The sequence below is a fragment of the Lytechinus pictus genome, chromosome 17 (genome assembly GCF_037042905.1).
Source record: "Lytechinus pictus isolate F3 Inbred chromosome 17, Lp3.0, whole genome shotgun sequence".
Lineage (NCBI taxonomy): Eukaryota > Metazoa > Echinodermata > Echinoidea > Temnopleuroida > Toxopneustidae > Lytechinus > Lytechinus pictus.
The window spans coordinates 22,177,552-22,198,875 of NC_087261.1; the positions used below are offsets into that span (position 1 = coordinate 22,177,552).

Here is a 21,324-nt window from a genome sequence, read left to right on the forward strand (position 1 = left end):
TTAGATATGCAAGGAATTGTCATTGATATGTCCACAGTGGCGTACCGTGGGTCACGGCATTGGGGGAGGGGGGCACCAGCAAAATTTTTGCATCACTGAGTGAGTGCGCTAGTGAGCGCGCGAAGCGCGCTTAGTTGCCAGTTATACTGACCTAATAGAGACATTTTAAGGACAATGTCATTAAACGGATATGTATCTCACTAATCAAATAATGCAAGCGCGAAGCGCGAGCTGAAATTTTGTTATATTCACACCTAAAAAGGGACATTATAATCAAATTTGTGTAATCATGATAGGTACCTGTCTCGCTAAACAATGCGAGCGCGAAGCGCGAGCTGAAAACTTAGATAATTCAGACCTGAAGTGGGGCATTCTAAGGTTTCTTTGTAGGAATTAACTAGGACCATACGTATTTCATTAACCAAATGATGCGAGCGCGAAGCGCGAGCTGAAATTTTTTGATATTCAGATCAGAAGAAGGGACATTTTAAGGACTGATTTTAGGAATTCATGAAGAGCAAACATATCTCACCAATCCACTAATGCGAACGTAATCACGGACAGGAAATGTTTCACATATACGAAGACCTTAACATGAGGCCATCAATTTTTGAGTCATGAAAAAGAAGCATATGTAACTACGTAAAACAACGATAACTCAAGTGCTAGGAAATATATTTGGTTTATATTGACTTGAAAACGGGATGTTTTAGTACAACAGGATTATATATCTCGTTAAACAGACAATGCGAGCACCAGGAACAATGAAGACGTAGGCCCTGGGCAAATTATGTTTCATAAAGTTATGATAAAAATGTTTCTTATGTATAATGTAACATAACATAATTATAATATAATATAACATTATAATGAATAATATTTTCTTCTTTCCCACTTCGCTTCTCTTCCTTTCTCCCTCTTTTCTCCTTTTCCCACTTTCCCCGTTTTTTTTTTGGTCAGCCGAAGGGGGGGGGGGTGTGCCCCTCATGCCCCCGTAGTTACGCCACTATATGTCCATATGGCAAATACCCTCCAATATTATTATCTTTTTTACCCCATGATGGTTAATGGTTTTATTAGAGATTACATTCAAAATGTATTGACATTCCATCTTAATCCCTTCCCAAAGACCCCAACATTGAAGAATTGGAAGAAACGGGGGTTTCTCTTCAATGTTATATTAAGGACATAAGTATTTCGTTTGGAAATGGTGAACTGGCTCTTTATTTGCATTTTATGATTCAATAATATTGTTTTATTTGTTAAGCGGTATTTTAGGAAGAATTTTCACCAATAAAACAATATGATCTCTTGTGATTTTTTTTCTTCATTTCTTTCGTAAAAACTGGGGGGATGTTTGTACAGGCCATCCCCCCCTCCTCGAAAAGTGGGGGGGATATATCCCCCCATCCCCCCGGGATTTACGCCAGTGGGGGGGGGGGGTCTCTTTCTTTTACTGACAAACAAAAAAAGTTATGGCCACTGACGATCATCCGTTGAAGTATCTTTTGACAAGCACAGCAAGAAGATACTAAAGAAAACAAGGGATGGGGCCTGCATGCCCCCTCTCTCCGCACCTGAAGACTCGTGAAATAAGAATATTTTAATCTACCCAGGGTAGCCACTTTAGTTTAATAGTAAACTGCTATATCAGTGGGCCCTGCATAACATAATACATTGTAATCTAAATACTGAGCGCCAGCAAATCAAAGCTGAAGATATAATTTTTATAAGCCTTTGGGTATAACTCGACCGGGGATCGAACCCTCGACCTCCCGTTCATGACCGGGCGGGCGCTCTACCACAGAGCAACCATGCATGGCCATGGGAAGCGAGGGGTGCTGAGGCTCCCCCAATATTTCCCTGGGCTGTTCAGCCTGTCCTGGGTGTGCTATTTTCTATTTGCAGCACACCTAGCTGGAACTCCAGTAGTGTTCCTTGATTCCACCCTTGTTCTGAAATCTTTATTTTCTTGTGCGCATATTACATTGTATGTATGTGCATATCTTAATTATGTAAATTTTCTATTGACTATCTGTTATTATGACCGAGAGTTTTTCTTTTGTACATTTCTTTTTATTAGAATCGAAAAAAAATAAATGAAATGATTGATTGAATTTCGACACTAAATTAATACGTTCTTTTATCATGCTTATATTCCGATATGTTTGCATTTAGATCTCTACAACGCACCTGTTTCTATGAAAATGCAAGTCAAATCACAATAAGGCTTTTGTCGAAAGTTGGTGGACCGGGGCAGCATCGGAATCTCTTGACTCTGGACAACGACATATTTACAATTGTTCGTCCGGTGCAAACCTTCGGATGATCTGCTGTCCCAGTCCACCAACTTTCGACAAAAGCCTCTCGGCTCTCCATTGTGATTTTAATTGCAATTTCAAAGAAATCGATGCGTTGTCGAGAGTGTCTCCGTAATAATTGCGGAAACCCTCTATTGTTAAGAATCAAGGAACAGCACTTGAACACAATGGATTGTAAAAAATAACCATGACAGAAAATGTAAGAAATTAAGTCATTGTTCATAAGCTGGTCGCTTATGTGATACAGAGAGAGGCCTAAGATGGTCATGTCCTTATGGAGATAATTATCGCTTCAAAACCATTGGACCTGCCGTAAGGTCCTCCATGAAATTCCATAAAAAACACTCGACTAGATGAAGGCACGTACATGGTCATCGGCCTGTCGTGATGGCTGAACACGGCGAAGATTGCCCCGTGGTCGTTGACGTCGCTGCCCGTTCCCAACGACAAGAATCCTTTCCAATCGACAAGGAAATGGTTGAAGGTAATAACAGCACGGTGTCCGACCGATACTGTGACGTAATAGAGTTGATATGAGCCAGGAGGGGCGTTTGAAGGGTAGTTCGGGGAACGAATGGTGAGTGTCTCAGCGTTAGTTAATTCATAATGATCTGCAAGATGAAAATAAAGGTATGGTGGATTGACATTAATCCGAAACAACAACTATGGCTATAAACGTCCTATTAGGTTTTGTTATTGAATTTTACCAAAATTAAAATTGAGTTGGATAATGATAATGAACATTGTAGCAGAATCAGCAGCGACAGTAGTAGTAATTACTGGTTTACAGATGAGGGGGGGGGGCATAGATCCCCCTCCACCGAAAAAAAATCAAAAGAGACATGGAAAGAAAAGGAAAGGGGTGGAATGTTTTGTATTTAAAAAGGTCAAACTTTTTACTGACTTGCATGATCATGTTGAAAAGTTTGCATCATATACAATTTATAGCCCCCTGAACATTGTTAACATACTACTGTAGGAGCAAGTATAACAGTATGATATAGCAACAGCAGCAGTAGTAGTAGTCGTATCAGTAGTATTATTATTAGTAGTAGTATAGTAGCAGAAGAAGTGGTAGTAGTAGTAGTAGTAGTAGTAGTAGTAGTAGTCGTAGTAGTAGTAGTAGTCCATGTCGTATATGAAAACGAAATTCAAATAGTTTATTTTTTGGTCCAAACAAAACGAAACATTCTCATTTTGACAATTAGTAACAAAAATCGATAAAAATAGGCTAAAGAATAAACTTTCAAGAATCAAAACAAAATATGCACATGCAATTAATGTGCACTGACTGGGAGGATATTGAACCAAAACAACGTTAAAGTGTTTCCACAGTCAAATTGATAATTAAGGATTTTCACATAATACTTAATTAAATAGATCGTATTAGTACTGCATTAGATCCAAACACAATTATAAGGAACATTTTCAATTTGAAAATAAGTAACATGGGTGAATTACAACACGAAACATTTATTAATATTACCGTAAGTGAAGCCATTGCACACCTTGTGACCCGACTGGTCTACGACTGGTCTGCGACTGATCGAGTGAGGGGAGGTGAATCGCAAGGCAGTCCAAGGCAGTCTGCGACTCACGCATGCGCTTTTTGCTTTTACGATTTTCTTTGCGATATGTCTATGACCGGTCTGCGACTCTCAAGCTGACAAGAGCTGTTACGTCATTTCCCCTCAATCAGTCTCAGACTGGTCGTAAACCAGAACGGGTCGTAAGATGTGCGGTGGCTTTTACGTGTATTGTTTGGAGTCGAGCAGTTCATTTCATCCTCGTATCCGCCGATGCAATCGTAATAGAAATCGCACACGAAGTAGTGTGGAATACATTTGCCCGAATTACACACGAAGTCCGTCTCTGCACAGGTACCTGCGGGATAGAAAGAACAATCCCTTCATAAGAAACCAGCTAGGCTGCAAAAGGGCGGTGTTAGATCTTACAAAATGGGGTTTTAACAAAGATTATATTGACTGTTGGTCCGAACACGGAGTATGTGGAAAAGTTGCGAGGGATCGAGCGAAGCAATTGAGCGAAAATGGAGACCGTTTAAGAGAAATAAAATTCTAATTTTGTTCAAAACTTTTTAGCATTACAATTGTCTATAGTATTTGTGATTATACATGTTATGATATAATGAATGATAATTTTCGCTTTCTATATTTTGTGCATGGGACACACTAGTCTACAACTGTAGACCCACAACTGCAGTGTGTGTATCACAGCTGATTCAAGGAGTCTGCATAGCAGACTAGGTCTACTGCAGCTCTGAAATGGCTCGCTTCGCTCGCCCTTTCAGGCTGGTTTGCTTCGCAACCAGCTGCAGATCCCACTTCACGAGCCATTCAGAGTCTGCATAGCAGACTAGGGACACACTGGGTATATGTGCATGCATATATATGTGTATATATATATATATATATATATATATATATATATATATATATATATATATATACACGTGTGCGTGCGTGTTTTAGGAGGTGTGTTGGAATGCGTGTGTGAGGCTTGTGGGTGTGTGTGTGTATTTCTATTTTCGCCAATTTCCCTTCCATTTTCTCCCTGTTATTTTTTCTCCTTGGTCATGGATATTTGGGGTGGACGGGGGGGGGGGGGGTGGATAAGCCTGCTGGAAAGAACGCAAGGGGTGTGACTTATCGTGTTCACTATGTGGAACACAATGTGAAATCACGTTCACAATGCTAACTCTCAACTTTTACATAAATAAAAAAAAAGCTCTAAGCGTTCCAAGTTTCGAGTGAATCGCATATTCACATATTAATAGTCGACCGGCGTTGGTCACACGCGGTGAACAGTCTTACTGTCGAGATGTCCACAGTGTGAAAAAACTGAACATATCTGCGCACTAGCTGTTGAATTTGAGCATTTTGACATTGCGAAAAATATTTTCACATAGTTTACTATGTGAACACACTGTGATCACACTGTGTGACATTGTGTTGTTTTCATCGGGGAAGTGCCCCGAGCCGACATCTACAAAGTTAGTATAATATATATATATAATATATATAAGTGCAAGATGTTTACACTTCCCATTTTGTCTTTTAAACGCAAACTCAGGGAACTGCTTTTTCTCCGTTATATTGATCTCCATGGCTAAGTCATACTTCGTCTTTTGCCCTTATCTGGCTTTAAACTTTATTTCTGTTACAGTATACCAGCTGAGCAATATGCCAGTAATTTGCTTTCTTTAACTATACATGCTTACTGCGACAGCAATAAATCAGACATTATTTACTCATTAATGAATTGGTGTACGTACATGCATCGTTATGGTAGGATGCATAGGCCTATATCTTTTAAACGCATGTTAATAATTTGTATTGCCTTCACTGGCAATACAAAACGGTTCGAGCAGTGGGGGGTGAAAGCAATATATTGACCTGAAAATTAAAAATTTGGGGGACACCCCCACACCTCTGTATACGGGGCAATATAACCGTGAACATAATCATTTTATCTTCAGTTAAAGGCCCCTAAGGATTTTTTTCAATGGCTATAATAATGAATTTGTTGTGTTATAAACTACTGAACTACTATATCCAAGATGTCTATCATAAATTGATGTCTATTATTTCATAGTTATGGATTGTTGTTGCTGCTTTTTATGTGAATCAAATGTCAATGAGAAATATGAAAATAAATGAAATGAAATCGATTTATATACTATGAAATGAAATGATGAAAATCCATATTTTATTGTTCGAAATAGACATGAAATGAAATACTCCGAAATTTTGCTTTGCCCAATTGATCGTGGGCCCGGCAGCCGCTGTGCAGCGCCAGATCGACGAGGCTCTATCCCTTTAATCGTTGAACGCCAAACAGGGTAGCAGCAACTCCCATCTTTTAACGTCTTTTGGTCTGACGCGGCCGGGGTTTGAACAAGGCAAGTTTCTTTTTAAATATTTAATTTATTAAGCATTGCATCAGTATGCAATTGATTTACATATACTCTTGTACTTGTTTTGTAAAATATTCTGCAATTCATCCTGTGGCTGCGAATGAATTTTAAATAAACTATACCATTACCATTAACCAATCAGAAGAGTGAGGAGCTTGGATTTTTACTTACAATTTATTTCATCATCCAGATTTGGACAGTCGATCATATAGTCACATCGTTTGAAGCTTGGAATGACTTTTGTTGACCCATCACACGCATAATTTTCTGCAGCTGTACAATTGTTAACTATAGTTTAAATAGAAAACCCCAAAGCAAATGAAATTTATATATTTATTTTATGTTTATGCTTAAAATGAATGATTTCAAAAAGTACGTGCTAAGGTGTATTTTTTGTCTTCTAAATGAAGAGATTTTCTTATAGTGGGTGCATTTTGTTTTCACTAAGATGACTCACATAATCACTATTTTTATTTTAATATCTGGAATACGTTTTCTGTTAATATGGATATATATATATATATATATATATGTGTGCATATATATATATATATACAGTATATATATAGGTAGGTAAGTATATAGTGATATACTGCAATATCTAATAGTGCTCGACTGTGTAGGAGCTGAGTATAAATAATATAAATAATTTATTGGTTGGATTGCTTAACTAAGCTAGTCGTACAGACTGTTTCACCCTAAGGCTAAAGATTCTAAAGATATATATATATATATATATATATATATATATATATATATATATATATATATATATATATATATATATATATATATATATATACATATATATAGATATATATATATATATATATATATATATATATATATACATATATATATATATATATAGCTTCAGGTTAACTCTTTTTGTCAAGTTTCACATCATTTCAAGTTCATAAAGATGCCTCATAATTGTGAATTAGATCTTACTATACAGGACCCTGAATTTCAAGGGCTGACTCTTATTTCAAGACTTTTTGGTAAACTAAAAAAAATATCAGAATTCTAAGTCTCTAGTATGTCTGGCCAATAGGTCAGGCGTAGGTCGGGGGTGGGGGAGGCAGCTGGCCCTGTCCCCTAGGATCTTTATTTTATTTTTTTATAAAAGAAACTTTTGAAGCTCTACTCCCTCTCTAGTGAACATTTGGTCTGCGCTGGTGTAGAACTACACAGTTTTTGTTGTACATTTACTAATCGGATAGCTACATCAGATAGGCTAGCTATAGCTAGATACCATACTGATTGTCGAAAATTAAATTAAGAAAAAAAATGTTGTAGTGATTTAAAAAAAAGCAAAGGATTAATGGAACCTACCTGTACAGTAGAAGTTTTCATCGCACACACGATCTGAGACAATGCAGTACTGTTCATCTGAAGTTACACATGGAAGATAGCCAGATGCACATTCTGGAAATGTGTCTGAAGATTCATCAATACGCAGTCCATGAGAGAGAGAGAGGGGGGAGTGTGTGTGTGTGTGTGTGTGTGTGTGTGGGTGTGTGTGTGAGAGAGAGAGAGAGAGAAAGAGAGAAAGAGGGAGAGAGATACCAGAAAGATACGGTTGCCGAGTTTGCTTTATTCCATAGGTATTTTCTACACGTGACATTAATTTTTCGAAAGACATTATTTGTTAAAACCTTATATTGTTTTACTTCTTTGTTAAGAAAGCATAGATGCCTGAAAGCAATCAACTACAGGACAGACAGTTTAATGTTCTTTCCGAGGGACCTGAGAATGAGATCAAATACCTAATAAGGGCAGCAGACCAAGTGAGAATCGAACCCGGGTCACCGGTCCCGAAGACAACCGCACGACCGAGTTATGCGGAAATTTGAACCTCATAATAATATAGGCCAATTCGGGGGCAGCGGAACGGTTTTGAAAGTGAGGAGGGGGCTGACCATGCAAAAATTACAATCAAATGGTAATTTTTACGTTTTTGTACATGGTTTTGGAAAAAAGTGGGAAGGGAGAGGGCTGAAGCCCACCTAGCCCACCCCGATTCCGCGGCCCCTGCAATGTTACATTATCCCGAACTCATGGCCTATATAACTTCACTAGTTTTGTATGTATTCTACTTATTCTGAATAGAAATCGGATTTTTGGTATTTTCACAAAATGCGTTTTGTTCCAAAGTGGGGTCGTAGTTATAGGTTGTGTGTGTGTGGAGGAGAGGGGGGGGGGGGCGGAGGCCGGGTTAGGCCTTTAATAAAAGGCATCCGCCATGACCCTGGGAAGCGGGTGCTTGAGGATGCTGCTTGTATTATTCTCCATAGGCAGTAACCCCAGGTCTTCTGGAAGATGTGTGAAAATGTAACCAAAATGACCTTCATTGTCCAGTGACCCCCTCTTATTATCTTTTTTCTTGCTTTTCAATTTTCTCGGCACCAATTTGATATCCATTTTGTAGTGAAAACCTTTTTTTTTTTTTTCAAATTTACGTCAGCACCCCCAGTAAAAAAAAAATCGTTCCAAGGGCCCTGGCACCCGCCATGTCTGATAACTCGGGGGGGGGGGGGGGGGAGGGGGGGATTTGATTAACAATAAATGATACGTTATTGCTTACCGCTTGGCTCAAAAACTTGCACGTTAAAAGAGAGATCGCGATTAGTAACGAAGATGCCAGCGCGATAGGTGACGGTAATTCGACTGGATTTCACGATCACGTATAATGGAACTTCTGCAACGGCGTGATCATGACCCCGGGAAAATATCTTTTGACTGCATGTCGACTCTGGATCCAAACATGGCTTAGGTTTAGAAACTGCCAGGCTACCTTGGAATCCTAAGTTAGCCTCCAGTATCTTTATGGAAAGAAGAGATTCCTTTGGGGCCGATATGATCCACTCCATAAACTGACCAGGAATCGGTGCATCTGGCCAGTTTGGTGTCGTAATGTTCACCGAGTCCCCGACGTCGAGTTGGTACAGATCTTTCCATGGCGCGTAACCATGGTGACAACGCAAAGAGGGAAAAAGGAAAGTTTGTTTTATTGTGGTTTCAATAAACCATCTCTAAAATGAGGGTTTATTGATTATGTAAAGGATTAATTGTAAGACCATTGATAGTTTGATTAATTTTTTTTTCCCAAATAAAAACATTTGAGAATTATTTATATGCATTAATAGAAATGACTGTATTTGAATAGACACCATGAACATAAATCATGTAAATATTAGTAAAAAGAATGAACACAACAAAGCCAGACAGTATGAAAACCAATTATTACATATCGATGAATTAAGAGTAAATAAGCCATATCTTACTTTTGTTGAAAAATAAGTAAAATACTTAATAACTAAGGCTTACATTTTCAGCTTAATTATTAACAGATGAGTATTTAAATCCCATGTCGTATTGGTTTATGAGGTAATTTTGTAGTAATCAGACATGTTATGTGTTTAGTTCTACATAAGGACTGTTTGTATATGATTAGTTCGTCTACACACTCCAGTGGCGCGCCATTTGTTCAACAATCATGAAATACTCGCCGATCAACAAGCGCCACGTGAGGGGGGGGGGGTAAGTACCCCTATAAACCTATGGATTTTATAACAGTGAAAATTGATAAAAGGATAATAAAAACGACAAAGGGACAGAAAAGGAAGAAAGAAGTGCATAAAAAGAGAAGTCTGTGCCCCTTTCATTAAATTGATAATAATGACGCCACATTGACCCCACCCGTATCATCATAAAAATACCCCCCCCCCCCGGCAGCCCCTGCCTGAAATGACAATGAGCATGTATATTGTTTATCACTATATCACCTAACCCATGACTCACCTGACCCATGTGTGCTGCCACAATTCAATTCATCTTCTTCATCCACGCAATCTGCAAAACCGTCACATCTCCAATACGAAGGAATACAATTGCCCTTCTTGCATCCGAACTCATTTTCCTCGTTACATGCTCCTGCCAAAAGAAAAGTGTAAAGAAACATTGAAAGTGCATAAAATATGGCGTAAGAAATGTCCCATTCATGCAGGAAAACAACACTGTAAAAACTGTGGTGTTAAAACTGACACCAGTTCGTGTTAATAGAGGACCACACCCTGAGGTGTTAAAATTACACCCTAGAGATTGAACATAACACCAAAGAGTGTGAATGTAACAACCAAAGGTGTTGTAATAACACCTATATGTGTTAAACTAACACTGTTAATTTAACACCGGTGTAAAATGACTGGTGTGGTCCTCTATGTACATCGGTTAACACCCCAGTTTTTGCTGTGAAATGATAAACGTTTTGTCACATTTCTTAAAGATATTAAACGTGTTAAACCTGATTTTAAAAGACTTGGCCTGTGAAATGGATCAACATTGGCGTATTTTAGCATCTACTTCGAAGACGCTTTTTGGAACGTTGATAATCTATTGAAAATGCCAGTCAAATCACAATGGACATGCAGAGTAGAGGCTATTTTCGAAAGTTGGTGGAACGGGACAGCATATCGTCTTAAAATTCGGTCAGGATTAAAAATATATGCCGTGTGCCCAGAGTCCATGACGACACTGCTGCCTTGAATCATCGATTTTCGACAAAGACTGCCTTGTACGTTATGAAGGGTTTTGACAAAAGATTATCAGCGTTATAAAAGGTATCTGCGAATAATTGTTGGAATGCCATATATTGTCACTTTTCCAAGGACCCCGGCCTCTCCGCCATATTCCAGGGAATCTGAACCCTAGGCCTATAGCAGATAAGATTACTTGTAAGGCACATGTGGGAATCTGAGTAGTGCTCCTTTTCTTCCATGAAGTCCGTCAGTTTGTAGAAAATTGGGAAATCGAACCATCAGCTTCGTCCATGCTGCACTCTTGTATCTGGACAAACTGACACATTTGCAATTGTTCGTCAGCTCCGAAACTTAGGACGAAACTCCTGTTCCGGTCAACCAATGTTCGACAAAGAACTCTCAGCTGTTCATTAATATATGACGGGTTCTTTTTCAATACATTTACTTTGTTCTTGAATCCGTCGTGTGTCCTGGAACGAAACTGCCGAATATAACTGATAAAACTCAGCCGCTCGATTACATCCATCCACGCCGATCAGCTCGGCGTAAAAAGACTTTGATGACACAGCGCTTCAATATTTCAATCTGGCAAATGGAATTCGTATTGTGTAAACGTAGGACCTGTGCTGCTTGTAGACTCAAAAGGAGCGACGCTGTCGTCAAGAGACACCTTTGGAAAAATGCCACAAGTCGATAAAATTTGCTAACGGTGAATGTATTTTATCTTAGTAATTCAAGATCATCTCATTATGATTGTTTTTTCACCAGCTGAAAAAGTAACTAAATAACCAATATTTCAATTTTTTCACCATTCGATACTTGGTCGAGCCATCCTAGCCAACATTATGCAATGCCACTGGAAAATAGTCTAGTACATTTATTCTCTCACTTTACCTGATCTGGCTTGGACAAAGGATATCTCGCTAGTCATGCTAGTAAAGAGAGTTGGCTGTTCCTAAAGATTCCTCTGCTACATGTATATGCAATGCTTTTCACTAAATCTGGGGTCAGTGAACAATAATGCTTTTATTCTAAGAAGGATGATAGCATAGTCACAGATTTTAAGATAAGTATTCGTACGATGATTTCGAACATTATACAGTAAGATATTCCAAGTCTCAATATTCTACTACGTTTCATTCCAAAAATTGAGTCGCAGACCAATCGTAAGGTGTGCGGTCGCCTTAAGGCTGACGTCCATCTGACATCAAACTCACCGCATAATGTAGGAGATTCATCGGATCCATCAGGACAATCGATGAAGTAATTACATTCCTGATGATCAGGAATACACGTCCCATCTTCACAGGTGAAGTGCTCAGGTAGGCAGACGCCTAAAAGAAAAGTAATGGGGCAATTCCATGAAATGTGTACGTCCGACCCCTATATGAGGGACCTTCATGAAATTTTCTGTCTCTGATTTCTTGTTCTTTTGACAGTCTGCAATGTTCTCAAAGGACCACAACTTGGTCAGTTTATGGAGTGAAGTAAAACTTGAGCAAAATGGGGGTCGGACGTACAAACAGGCTGATCATTTTATGGAATTGCCCAATGATATATTCAGATTCTCTTTAACAAAATGAATTGGGCTCTTTTATCAGACTCGACTGTAAATTGTTTTCGTTGTTAAGTACTTCTGAAACACCCCAAATTGATTCAGTTACACTTTTCATCAGGAAAATACGTACGAAGATTGTAAGTACATATCCTAAGTTTTCGGTCTATTCCATGCTGGAAAAGTGGTGTTGTATAAAAAGGAAAAGAAAATGGAATTCAACATTCAATAATAACTTTAAATACGATTTCATATTTCCAACAAATTATTATTCGACAACGAATTCAAAATTTGACAAGTAATTACATTTAACTTTACCGTAACTCAAGTCAGACTTAACCAAAATCGATAGAGTATTGTCCCCGCCTATAAACGCAATAAGTGAATACAGATTTGTAAATTATATGCACTGGCAGAATTAAAGACTTTACGCCAATGGTCTACATACCTTTACTAGTACAGTTGATTTCGTCCTGGCCATTGGGGCATTGCGTACCAAAAGAGCAATGGAAATGTAGGGCTATGCACATACCCTCCCCGCAATCAAAGTGGTAATCCCTACAAGTGGAACCTAAAAAAGGTGTCAGTTAAAAAGCTACAAAAATTAATGCATCAAATTTACCAGATTGGCTCAAAAATAATTCACTGACTATTTTCTTAATGAATTGCTGCCAAGACCTCTCTATTGTATATTCTTCATTTCTTTTCGATGATTAAAACTTTTTCTTCCTCCCCCCCCCCCCATTTTATGTGGCGCCTCCCTTTGAATATTTTGGCTTATTATTCGAACAATACAATAATAAACCTCACTGGTATATTTGTGTAACAAATATTATTCGAATAAAATCGATACGGGGGAGTAAAGTGGGGCAATGGGATGTATGCAAGTGTGTGTGGGTGTAAGTGTCTGTGAGTGCATGAAGAATTGGTGAAGATGTGTAAGAAGGAGTTTGTGCCAGGAGATGATATTGTTAGTGTGTGTGCGTGTATAGGGTGCTAGTGTATTTTCTTTTTCAATGGAGGGGTGTGTGTGTGGGTGCGTGTGTGTTTGTGTGTAAGAGAGAGGAGCGTGCGGGTAAAGAGATATGAATAGAGAGGATGAGAACAAAGAGAAAGTGTGCATACAGCTAATGGGGGTGTTGGTGTGCGTGTATAGGGGTTATTTTTTTTCTTCTAAGAGACAGAGATAGGGAGCGCTTGGAAGTATTGAATGTGGGGGTCATGACCAGGGGTCCGTTGCAGAAAGAGTTGCAATTAATCGCAACTCTAAAAATCATGCGCAACTTGATTTTCAACCAATCAACAGCGCGCATTTGGGACTTGCGATTGATTTTTTGACTTGCGTTTAAACGCAACTCTTTCTGCAACGGACCCCAGAACGAACGGAAGGGAAAATATCAACAGATGGAGAACAACCCAAAAAACAACAACAACAACAACAAACAAGAGGGATACTCACCACACCCTTGTTCATCTTCACCATTCATTGGACAATCTTTGTATCCATCACACCGTTGCCCACGATCCATACAAGTCACTCCATCAAGACAAGGCCATTCCGTTTCATTGCACACAACAGGCGTTGGCACTGCATGAACAGAAAATACCCTTTCAATATAATCGTCTATTCCTGCAGCATGTACAGTGTGTATCAATAAAAAAATATTTAAAAGGTGAAAAAGTCCTTCTAATTGAACCAATTTAACAGAAAAAAATCTTCTCAATGCTTCATATATTCTATATTGCCTATTAATAAATGGTACACACTTAAAAATAAAGTCATCACTAACATTCTGTTTATTTGTTTAAACCCCTGTAATAATGGCGAAGAAAAATATACCTGTACATTAAAAAAAAATGGAGATTTGATATTTAATTTGCCTTACGTATCTGTCTCTACAAATTTATACATACTTTAGTGCTGCTCTGTTTAATCATGTAAATAGCTTGTTGATTTGTTTGATTTATATTGTAATTTATATTTTGATCAATAAAGATTGAACGAATATTGTGATAAGATCAAGGAAGATACACGAACGCCATGACAACGAATATTATGTGCCACAATAAAAAAAAAAGGTTAATAAATGAATAAATATTACGCAAGGTGATCACGAATTTGTTTTTTTTTTCATGATCTTTCAGCACATCCAAACAAATTTTATAGGAATTTATTCATATGTAAATCAAATTGTTATATGTATTCTCATTTCTTTTGGGGCATTAAGAACGTTAACGTTTAAGCTAAAGAAGGAGGACTTTAAACCTCTTTTGTGAATGCTGGCCAATATGTTTGAATTACCTTCTGGTCTTACTGGAATTTGATTATCTGCAAAAAGAAAATTGTATCGACGTTAGTATTATAAAACAATCATAGTTGTAGTATTGCATGACTTTAAATGACTTGTGTTTGTAGATTAGGGTAACGGGAAAATGAAAATAATGGGGACGTCTAACAACATATTCCTTCGTTAAAACAGAAATAATACTAGCTTTAGACATTTCTATAATCTTATTAATCAAGCATACAAAATTCTAGCTGCCAATGCATCTTTTATCAGCCGTTAGCATTTATATTTGGCATTGTTTTGTATCATAAGATAAGACTCTTTGTACACTTATCACCATAATGCAGTGATTGGCTTTCATAAAACTCCAGACAAAGATTTAATTTGTTTATTTCCAGACCATTCTGTGTCATGTAGTACCTGTAATAATGGGAATGTTTTATGAAAGAAATCAAACACTCAGATAATTTATTTTGATCGGGCATGTAAAATAGCAAAATCTCTCCCATAGAACACATTTTTATTTCATATCCTCCTCATCATTATGTTATAAGGTAAACAGCATTCATACAGTAATGAAGTGAAATAGTGAAAAAGCTGATATGTTTTAATAAAATCAATTGCATTAATTTGCTTACTTAACATCATTTGCATAAATACGTACACAAATAAAACAATACAATATCTAGGAAATTGAATAAAAATGTAATTGATTTTGTAAAAATAAAAAGTAAATAAGAAAGTAATGAAATCAAGAATTATAAACAGAATAAATGTAAACGATTATGATAATTTGACGGTTGCTGGGGTGGGTATGTCTATTGATCTATGAGATTAATAAATAAAATACATGAACGATTGATAAAATAAATAAAATGTGAGAGATTAATAATAGCTCAATATTTCTTTGTAAATGATATATTATACTCCGACCAAAAAGCCAGGAGAAGACATTAAGCTAAGCAGGAAGGCTTTTACAAGGGCGGGCGCTCTCTATGATAGTTATAAAAAAAGAAGAAAAAAGGAAAGGGAAGGGGGAAACAGAGAAGGATGAAGCACATAAAAAGGAAGTTTTTGGTTGTTTAAATTTAATAATTAACACCCATATCAATTGAAAGAGAGAGAGAGAAAAAAAAAGACATCACCTGTAGGTGGCCCCTTCCTGTCAGTATGCCCTGGCACAGCCCTCTGGTCTACCTACCTAGAATCCCGAAAAGGAGTCCCAATGCGGTAGCAGTCACGACAATAATGAGTAGAGTAACCAGCATTATCTTAACCCTTGCGCTTGAGTGTGGGGAATCATTCCTAGGTTCAGTGTCCCTATTGATGACTGGAATATCTCCAAGAGTTTTGTCGGTAGCTGGAGTATTGTCATCTTGTAGTTCAATAAGCTCCAGTATTCCACCTTGATCGATGCTCATCTGTAGAGTATACATATATATATATATATATATATATATATATATATGTGGGTGTGTGTGAGTGGTTGTATGTGTGATGGGGTGTGTGTGAGTGGGTGTGTATGTGTGTGACCAGCCACCCCAAAACCAACAATAAGGTGCCCAACATAAATTTTAAGATTTTTATTTAGATTGAAAAAGCACAGCCACTGTAGTTTTTAAATGATATATAATTTGTCAAAATTGGAATTTCAAATACTGTCTTGATTAACTGAGAAGACACAAAGCGAGAGCTTCAGAAAATAGGAAGAAAACAACGTTTGAAGTTCGGGTTCATTTATTCATTTTATTCATTATTTATTTATTGAAGTTCTTAATCCAGAGTAGCCTGTTTAGCTTTATACAAACAAATATGTGAAATTACACAATAAAATTATACAATTAAAACATTCATTAAACAAAATCACTGGTCTTCCACAGGGCACTGCATTATTATCTACATACATAAAACACACAATTCATAACATAAAGAAAACTAGAACATGTCATTATAAGACTAGAGTCATCTCAACAAAACAAAAGAAAAGAAGACATTATGCACATCAAAATAAGACTCAGAATGAGAAAGTAACAGGAAATGGTAAGAGAGAGAGAGAGAGAGAGGGGAAGAGAAAGAGAAAAACTGTGAGAGAGAGAGAGAGAGAGAAACAGAGAGTTGGGGAACAAAGAAAATTTTGTTATATCTGACCAATCTGTAATATCTGACCAATCAAACATAATCTATTCTTACATAATAACATAAAAGGCAAAAGATCTGCACACTCTGCAATTTTCATGATCTAGTGAAAATTCCTAGCAGTCCACAAAAACCTGGCTCAAAAACAAACTCTTGTATCTTTTTTTTATCAACATTACAACTTATTTTTTTTACAGTGTAAAGAAGAAGAAATATTCCTTCAGATATATTTTTTTTTATAATTTTGGCTTTTGAAGACTAATTTACAATTCGGCTATTACAGAAATCCTTCCCGTACGACTTATTGGTGGTTGGGGGTGGCTGGGCACATATATATAAATATATAATCCAAACCCATACAAACAACAACAAAAACCGATGAATATGCGATTTGGTCTAAATTTCTCCTTAAGGTCCTACTGCCACACTGCTCTGCGACCTTGGTTATAATAATGAGCGCTTTGCATTCTAGTATTCTATTATATAAACATAGGCCTATACGTATTATCTTGTTATGGATTGAATATAAGTATTAAAATAGTAATATACAAATCTTAAGAACATCCTAGCCATTAGTTCGCAATGATAGCAAAATTGACTGAAAGTTCGTCGACCCTCCCTTCCTTCAAAATTGTTTTGAATTTTTATTTCATTTTTATTTACTTTATATTATTTTATAGTAGGTATTCATTCATTTCTTTATTTTGTTTATATATTCATTTTCATTTTTTATTCATTCATTTATCTATCTATTTATTTATTTATTCATTTAATATTTATTCATTTAGTTATCTTCTTTTTTTTTTGGGGGGGGGAGGTCGATAGCAAATAGAAAACTAGGAAAAATAACATTTTACTAGGCCTCGTGCAGCTTGATTTCGGTCGTGGTCCTGGCCTCAGATTCTCGGCATGCGTGCAACACTTATAGGGCTATACAGAGCCAAAAAGAGATAAAAACAAGCGATCCTACATGCGGTTATAAAATTGAAAGTATTTTGAATTTATAACAATTAATTCGGCCTACCTTCAAAGTAACTCCTTCCCCACTTGCCTGACCGCTTTTGATATAGTCGCGTAAGACGTAGCAGCTGGTAGAAAGGTCTATGTAAAATTATATTAAGCGGTTTTTCCAAAGCTCATTTCGAACAATGATCTAATTGTGAAACAAATGGTTTTACTAAAATTTTATGCATTTTGGTTATTTGTGTCATATAGGCCTGCAAGGAAGAAAAACAGTGGAAATAGTTTCCTGAACCGGTGGAAAGCAAGGTCACAGGTCATTCCGAAAGATATAAACCATATTCTAAAGGTTTGGTAATACATACAAGTTCCATATTAGTATCATCTAATATTCAAATTTTACCAGCGTATTACCATTCGATCTCCGTTGAAGGTCTTAATCGGTTGAGAGCGATGGGGACATTTTCATTTTCATATTTAGGCTGGTAATATATTTTCATGATTGCAACCACTATCTCTTGTTAATTATGTATAATCAAATGTATGTGTTCAACAAGAAAAATAGCTTAGATTAAAATATTTCATAACGGGGACGTCGATATCAATTACCTTATTTTTGTAATTCTCTACCTTCTCTCTTATATGTTTCTTCCTATTTTTTTCTTTCTTTTCACTACTCGGAAAATTGTGTATGCGGTTGCCGTTTCCTACCCCTCCCTATGGCTCTCTACCCATTCATTTATCTCTCTTTTTTGTCCTACTCCTCCTTTTCTCTTCATCTCCCCCTCTCTATTATGCATAGGAACAGTGGAACTGTTTTGAAAGCAGGATAAAAGAGCATTGTAGATTAAATGCCTTGCTCATGATCATAGGTGCCGCGGCCGGGAATTGAACCCCGGCCTTTACATGTATTGCCAGGCGCCTTAGACCACTCGGCCACGGCACCTCCCCTTTTTAAGGAAGGGGATCGATAGTGATCGAGTGTTAATATTGTCCACTGTAGACCATTAAACGGGATTTTACTATATTTTGTTTTATTTATTTATTAATTAATTAATTTATTTATCTAATTTATCTATTTATTTATCTATTTAATTATTTATTCATTATTATTATTTTTTTTTTTACGATTTTATTTCATTTTATTTATTTATTCATTTATTTATTTATTTATTTATGTATTATTATTAATATCATTTTATTTATTTTATTAGTATTATTATTATGTTTTGGGGGTAGAGGTTGGGATAAGTTTTCTGCGCATCCTCTCCCCATTTTGAAATCCTGGATCCGACTCTGGTCCATTGCATTCACCCCTGTGCATGCATGCGTATGGTTATTTCTTGTAGCCCCCAAATAAAAGGATAATTTTCTCCTCCTCGATCGATTTTTGCATTATCTACACTCAATGAGGAAGTGGGTTTAGTTAAAGGTCAAGTCCACCCCAGAAAAATGTTGATTTGAATAAATAGAGAAAAATCAAACTAGCAAAACGCTAAAAATTTCAACAAAATCGGATGTAAATTAAGAAAGTTGTCACTTTAAAGTTTTGCTTATTTTTCACAAAACAGTGATATGCACAACTTGTGTTGATGATGTCCCTCACTCACTATTTTTTTTTATAATTATACAATATTTCATATTTTTATAGATTTGATCATGAGGACCAACTTGACTAAATCATATAGTATTAAACAATGCTCATTCCACATGTTCAGGGAGGAATTAATCGTTGTTTCACTTGACAAGGAGGAGAAAAATAGAATATTCCCTAGATTCGGGCGCGACGACCCTGTGTACTTGACGTCACCAATTGAGACCTCAAATTTAACAAGAAGTCCGATTCGTCAACTAACTTCATCTAAAAAATAAGAATGAATATCAAATCCAATGTCATGATTGTGGACATGGCTAACACTTTCGTGAAATATAGGCTACATTCCGTTCTTCCATAACTCTTTCACCCGGTCGTTAGCTGCTAATTCATTCTCGACAAATGAGGACAGCGTGTCTCAAAATGTGTGTGATAAAGGGGTATTTTCCATAGGTTTCTGCCAAAAGGCAATGCGTTAGTCCCGAAATGAGAAAGATGAGTTGATTAGAAATTCCATTATATCATGAAAATCAGCGAAATATGGTTTCTCCTCTCTTCAATATATGACCCGTCCCGAGCCTGATACAATTACTATACAATACTATTTCCTCCTCCCCTTCAACTATACAGAAAAAGGTGCATATTTTCGTAAAGATTCTATAACGACCGACGCGCGTGCGTACGAGCGGGAGCAAACCAAATGTCTCTCATTTTTTTAATAACAACTTCAAAGAGGAACTAGTGCAGAAAATAAAGGTTAATTTAGCACTTGAAAATAGGGTAAGCAGCCCAGGGATGTTATTACACATCTCGGACGAAAAGTCCCGTATTTTGACTGTTCAAATCAAGTTACCCTGGAGATAAGATAAAAGGGAAAATAATACGGCTGTTTCGAAAGCTGTTGAACGTTCTATGTGCTAGTTTTTGATTATTTTATTCAGGGGAACCGAAGCGAAAAAAGTAGTTCGTAAAGGAACATAAAGGAATTTCATAAACTCTTTACTTACTGATACCAGAGGCTAAATCGTGGAACTGTTTAAACTTGAATGTATAATCACTGGCGGATCCAGGGGGGGGGGGGGGGCACAGCCGGCCCGCCCCCCCCCCTTTTGAGGGCCATGTATTTGTAATGTAAATATACCGCTTTTACCCAAGTGAGCCTCCCCCTTGAAAGGGAGGACCTTTGTTTTTGTTTTGATTTTCGAATTTTCATCGGAAAAATGTGCCCCCCTTTGGAAAATCCTGGTTCCCTCCTTGTGTATAATCACGTGATTGTGAGTCACTTCGAGGTCCATCTTGAAAGAGTTTTATATAGTATATAAGTAGAACATTATGTAAAAGAATTGGATCCGTTATTATTTTTTTTTATTTGTTATGAAATAAAAATTTCGTTCTCTGGAATTAAAAGCCCGAATTGTGTATTTAAGAAAGAAATGGGAAGGAGTGGGGGGGGGGGGGGTGGGCGAGGCTTCCAGTCTCTGTTTCTGCGGCCGCCCTGCAATACGCTTACATGCTTAAAATCACCACTCTATATCCGTGACAAACAGAAACTTGATTTTCCCAAACTTTCCCTAATGATAGACGTCATTTCCCATAAAAAATAAATTCACATCGTGCGTCAAAATTACATTAAAAAAAAGTTCATGCCATAGATCAAATTAACATGATTAAAGTCCGTTTTCAGCCATTTTCATTATGGAGGTTATGAAATGAAAGCGTCTTCTGTAATTATGATAAACTCTGCGAATGTACATGAAAATCCATTTTGATCGGGTGCCTGTTCAAAATACAATATCTGCATCTCAAGATGTAGTTGAGGACTGGGGGGATCATGCCCCCCCCCCCCGATCTCGGCAGCCGTTCGCGTGATCGCTGAAATTTGGCACGCACATTCTTTACCACATAAACGCAGATTTAAAAAAAAAATATATATATATATATATTTTTTTAATTCATTATGAATAAAATATGCAAATTTATTCGTAAAAAACA

General features: G+C 37.0%; 1 protein-coding gene across 1 annotated transcript; it reads right to left on the reverse strand.

Annotated features, from left to right (window-relative positions):
- Positions 1–954: 954 nt before the first annotated feature.
- LOC129280097 (low-density lipoprotein receptor-related protein-like) lies at positions 955–17,969 on the reverse strand. The gene is made up of 12 exons (XM_064111999.1): positions 17,803–17,969; positions 15,844–16,063; positions 14,657–14,683; positions 13,814–13,942; positions 12,803–12,925; positions 12,017–12,133; positions 10,063–10,194; positions 8,846–9,211; positions 7,594–7,698; positions 6,430–6,546; positions 4,074–4,205; positions 955–2,932 (listed from the first exon to the last, which is right to left on the reverse strand). The coding sequence occupies exons 2-12, from the start codon at positions 16,061–16,063 to the stop codon at positions 2,586–2,588; spliced, it is 1,815 nt and encodes a 604-aa protein (XP_063968069.1). The 5' UTR covers positions 17,803–17,969; the 3' UTR covers positions 955–2,585.
- Between the last annotated feature and the right edge of the window lie 3,355 nt (positions 17,970–21,324).

Bases quoted from the DNA above. Each gene is read 5' to 3' on its own strand.
- LOC129280097 (XM_064111999.1), bottom strand. From the start codon at position 16,063: ATGAGCATCGATCAAGGTGGAATACTGGAGCTTATTGAACTACAAGAT. The intron at 12,926-13,813 runs GTGAGTATCCCT...CACCTTTTTTAG, and splicing joins TGAAGATGAACAAGGGTGTG to GTTCCACTTGTAGGGATTAC. The intron at 2,933-4,073 runs GTAAAAGCCACC...TTCATCTTGCAG, and splicing joins CTCGACTCCAAACAATACAC to ATCATTATGAATTAACTAAC.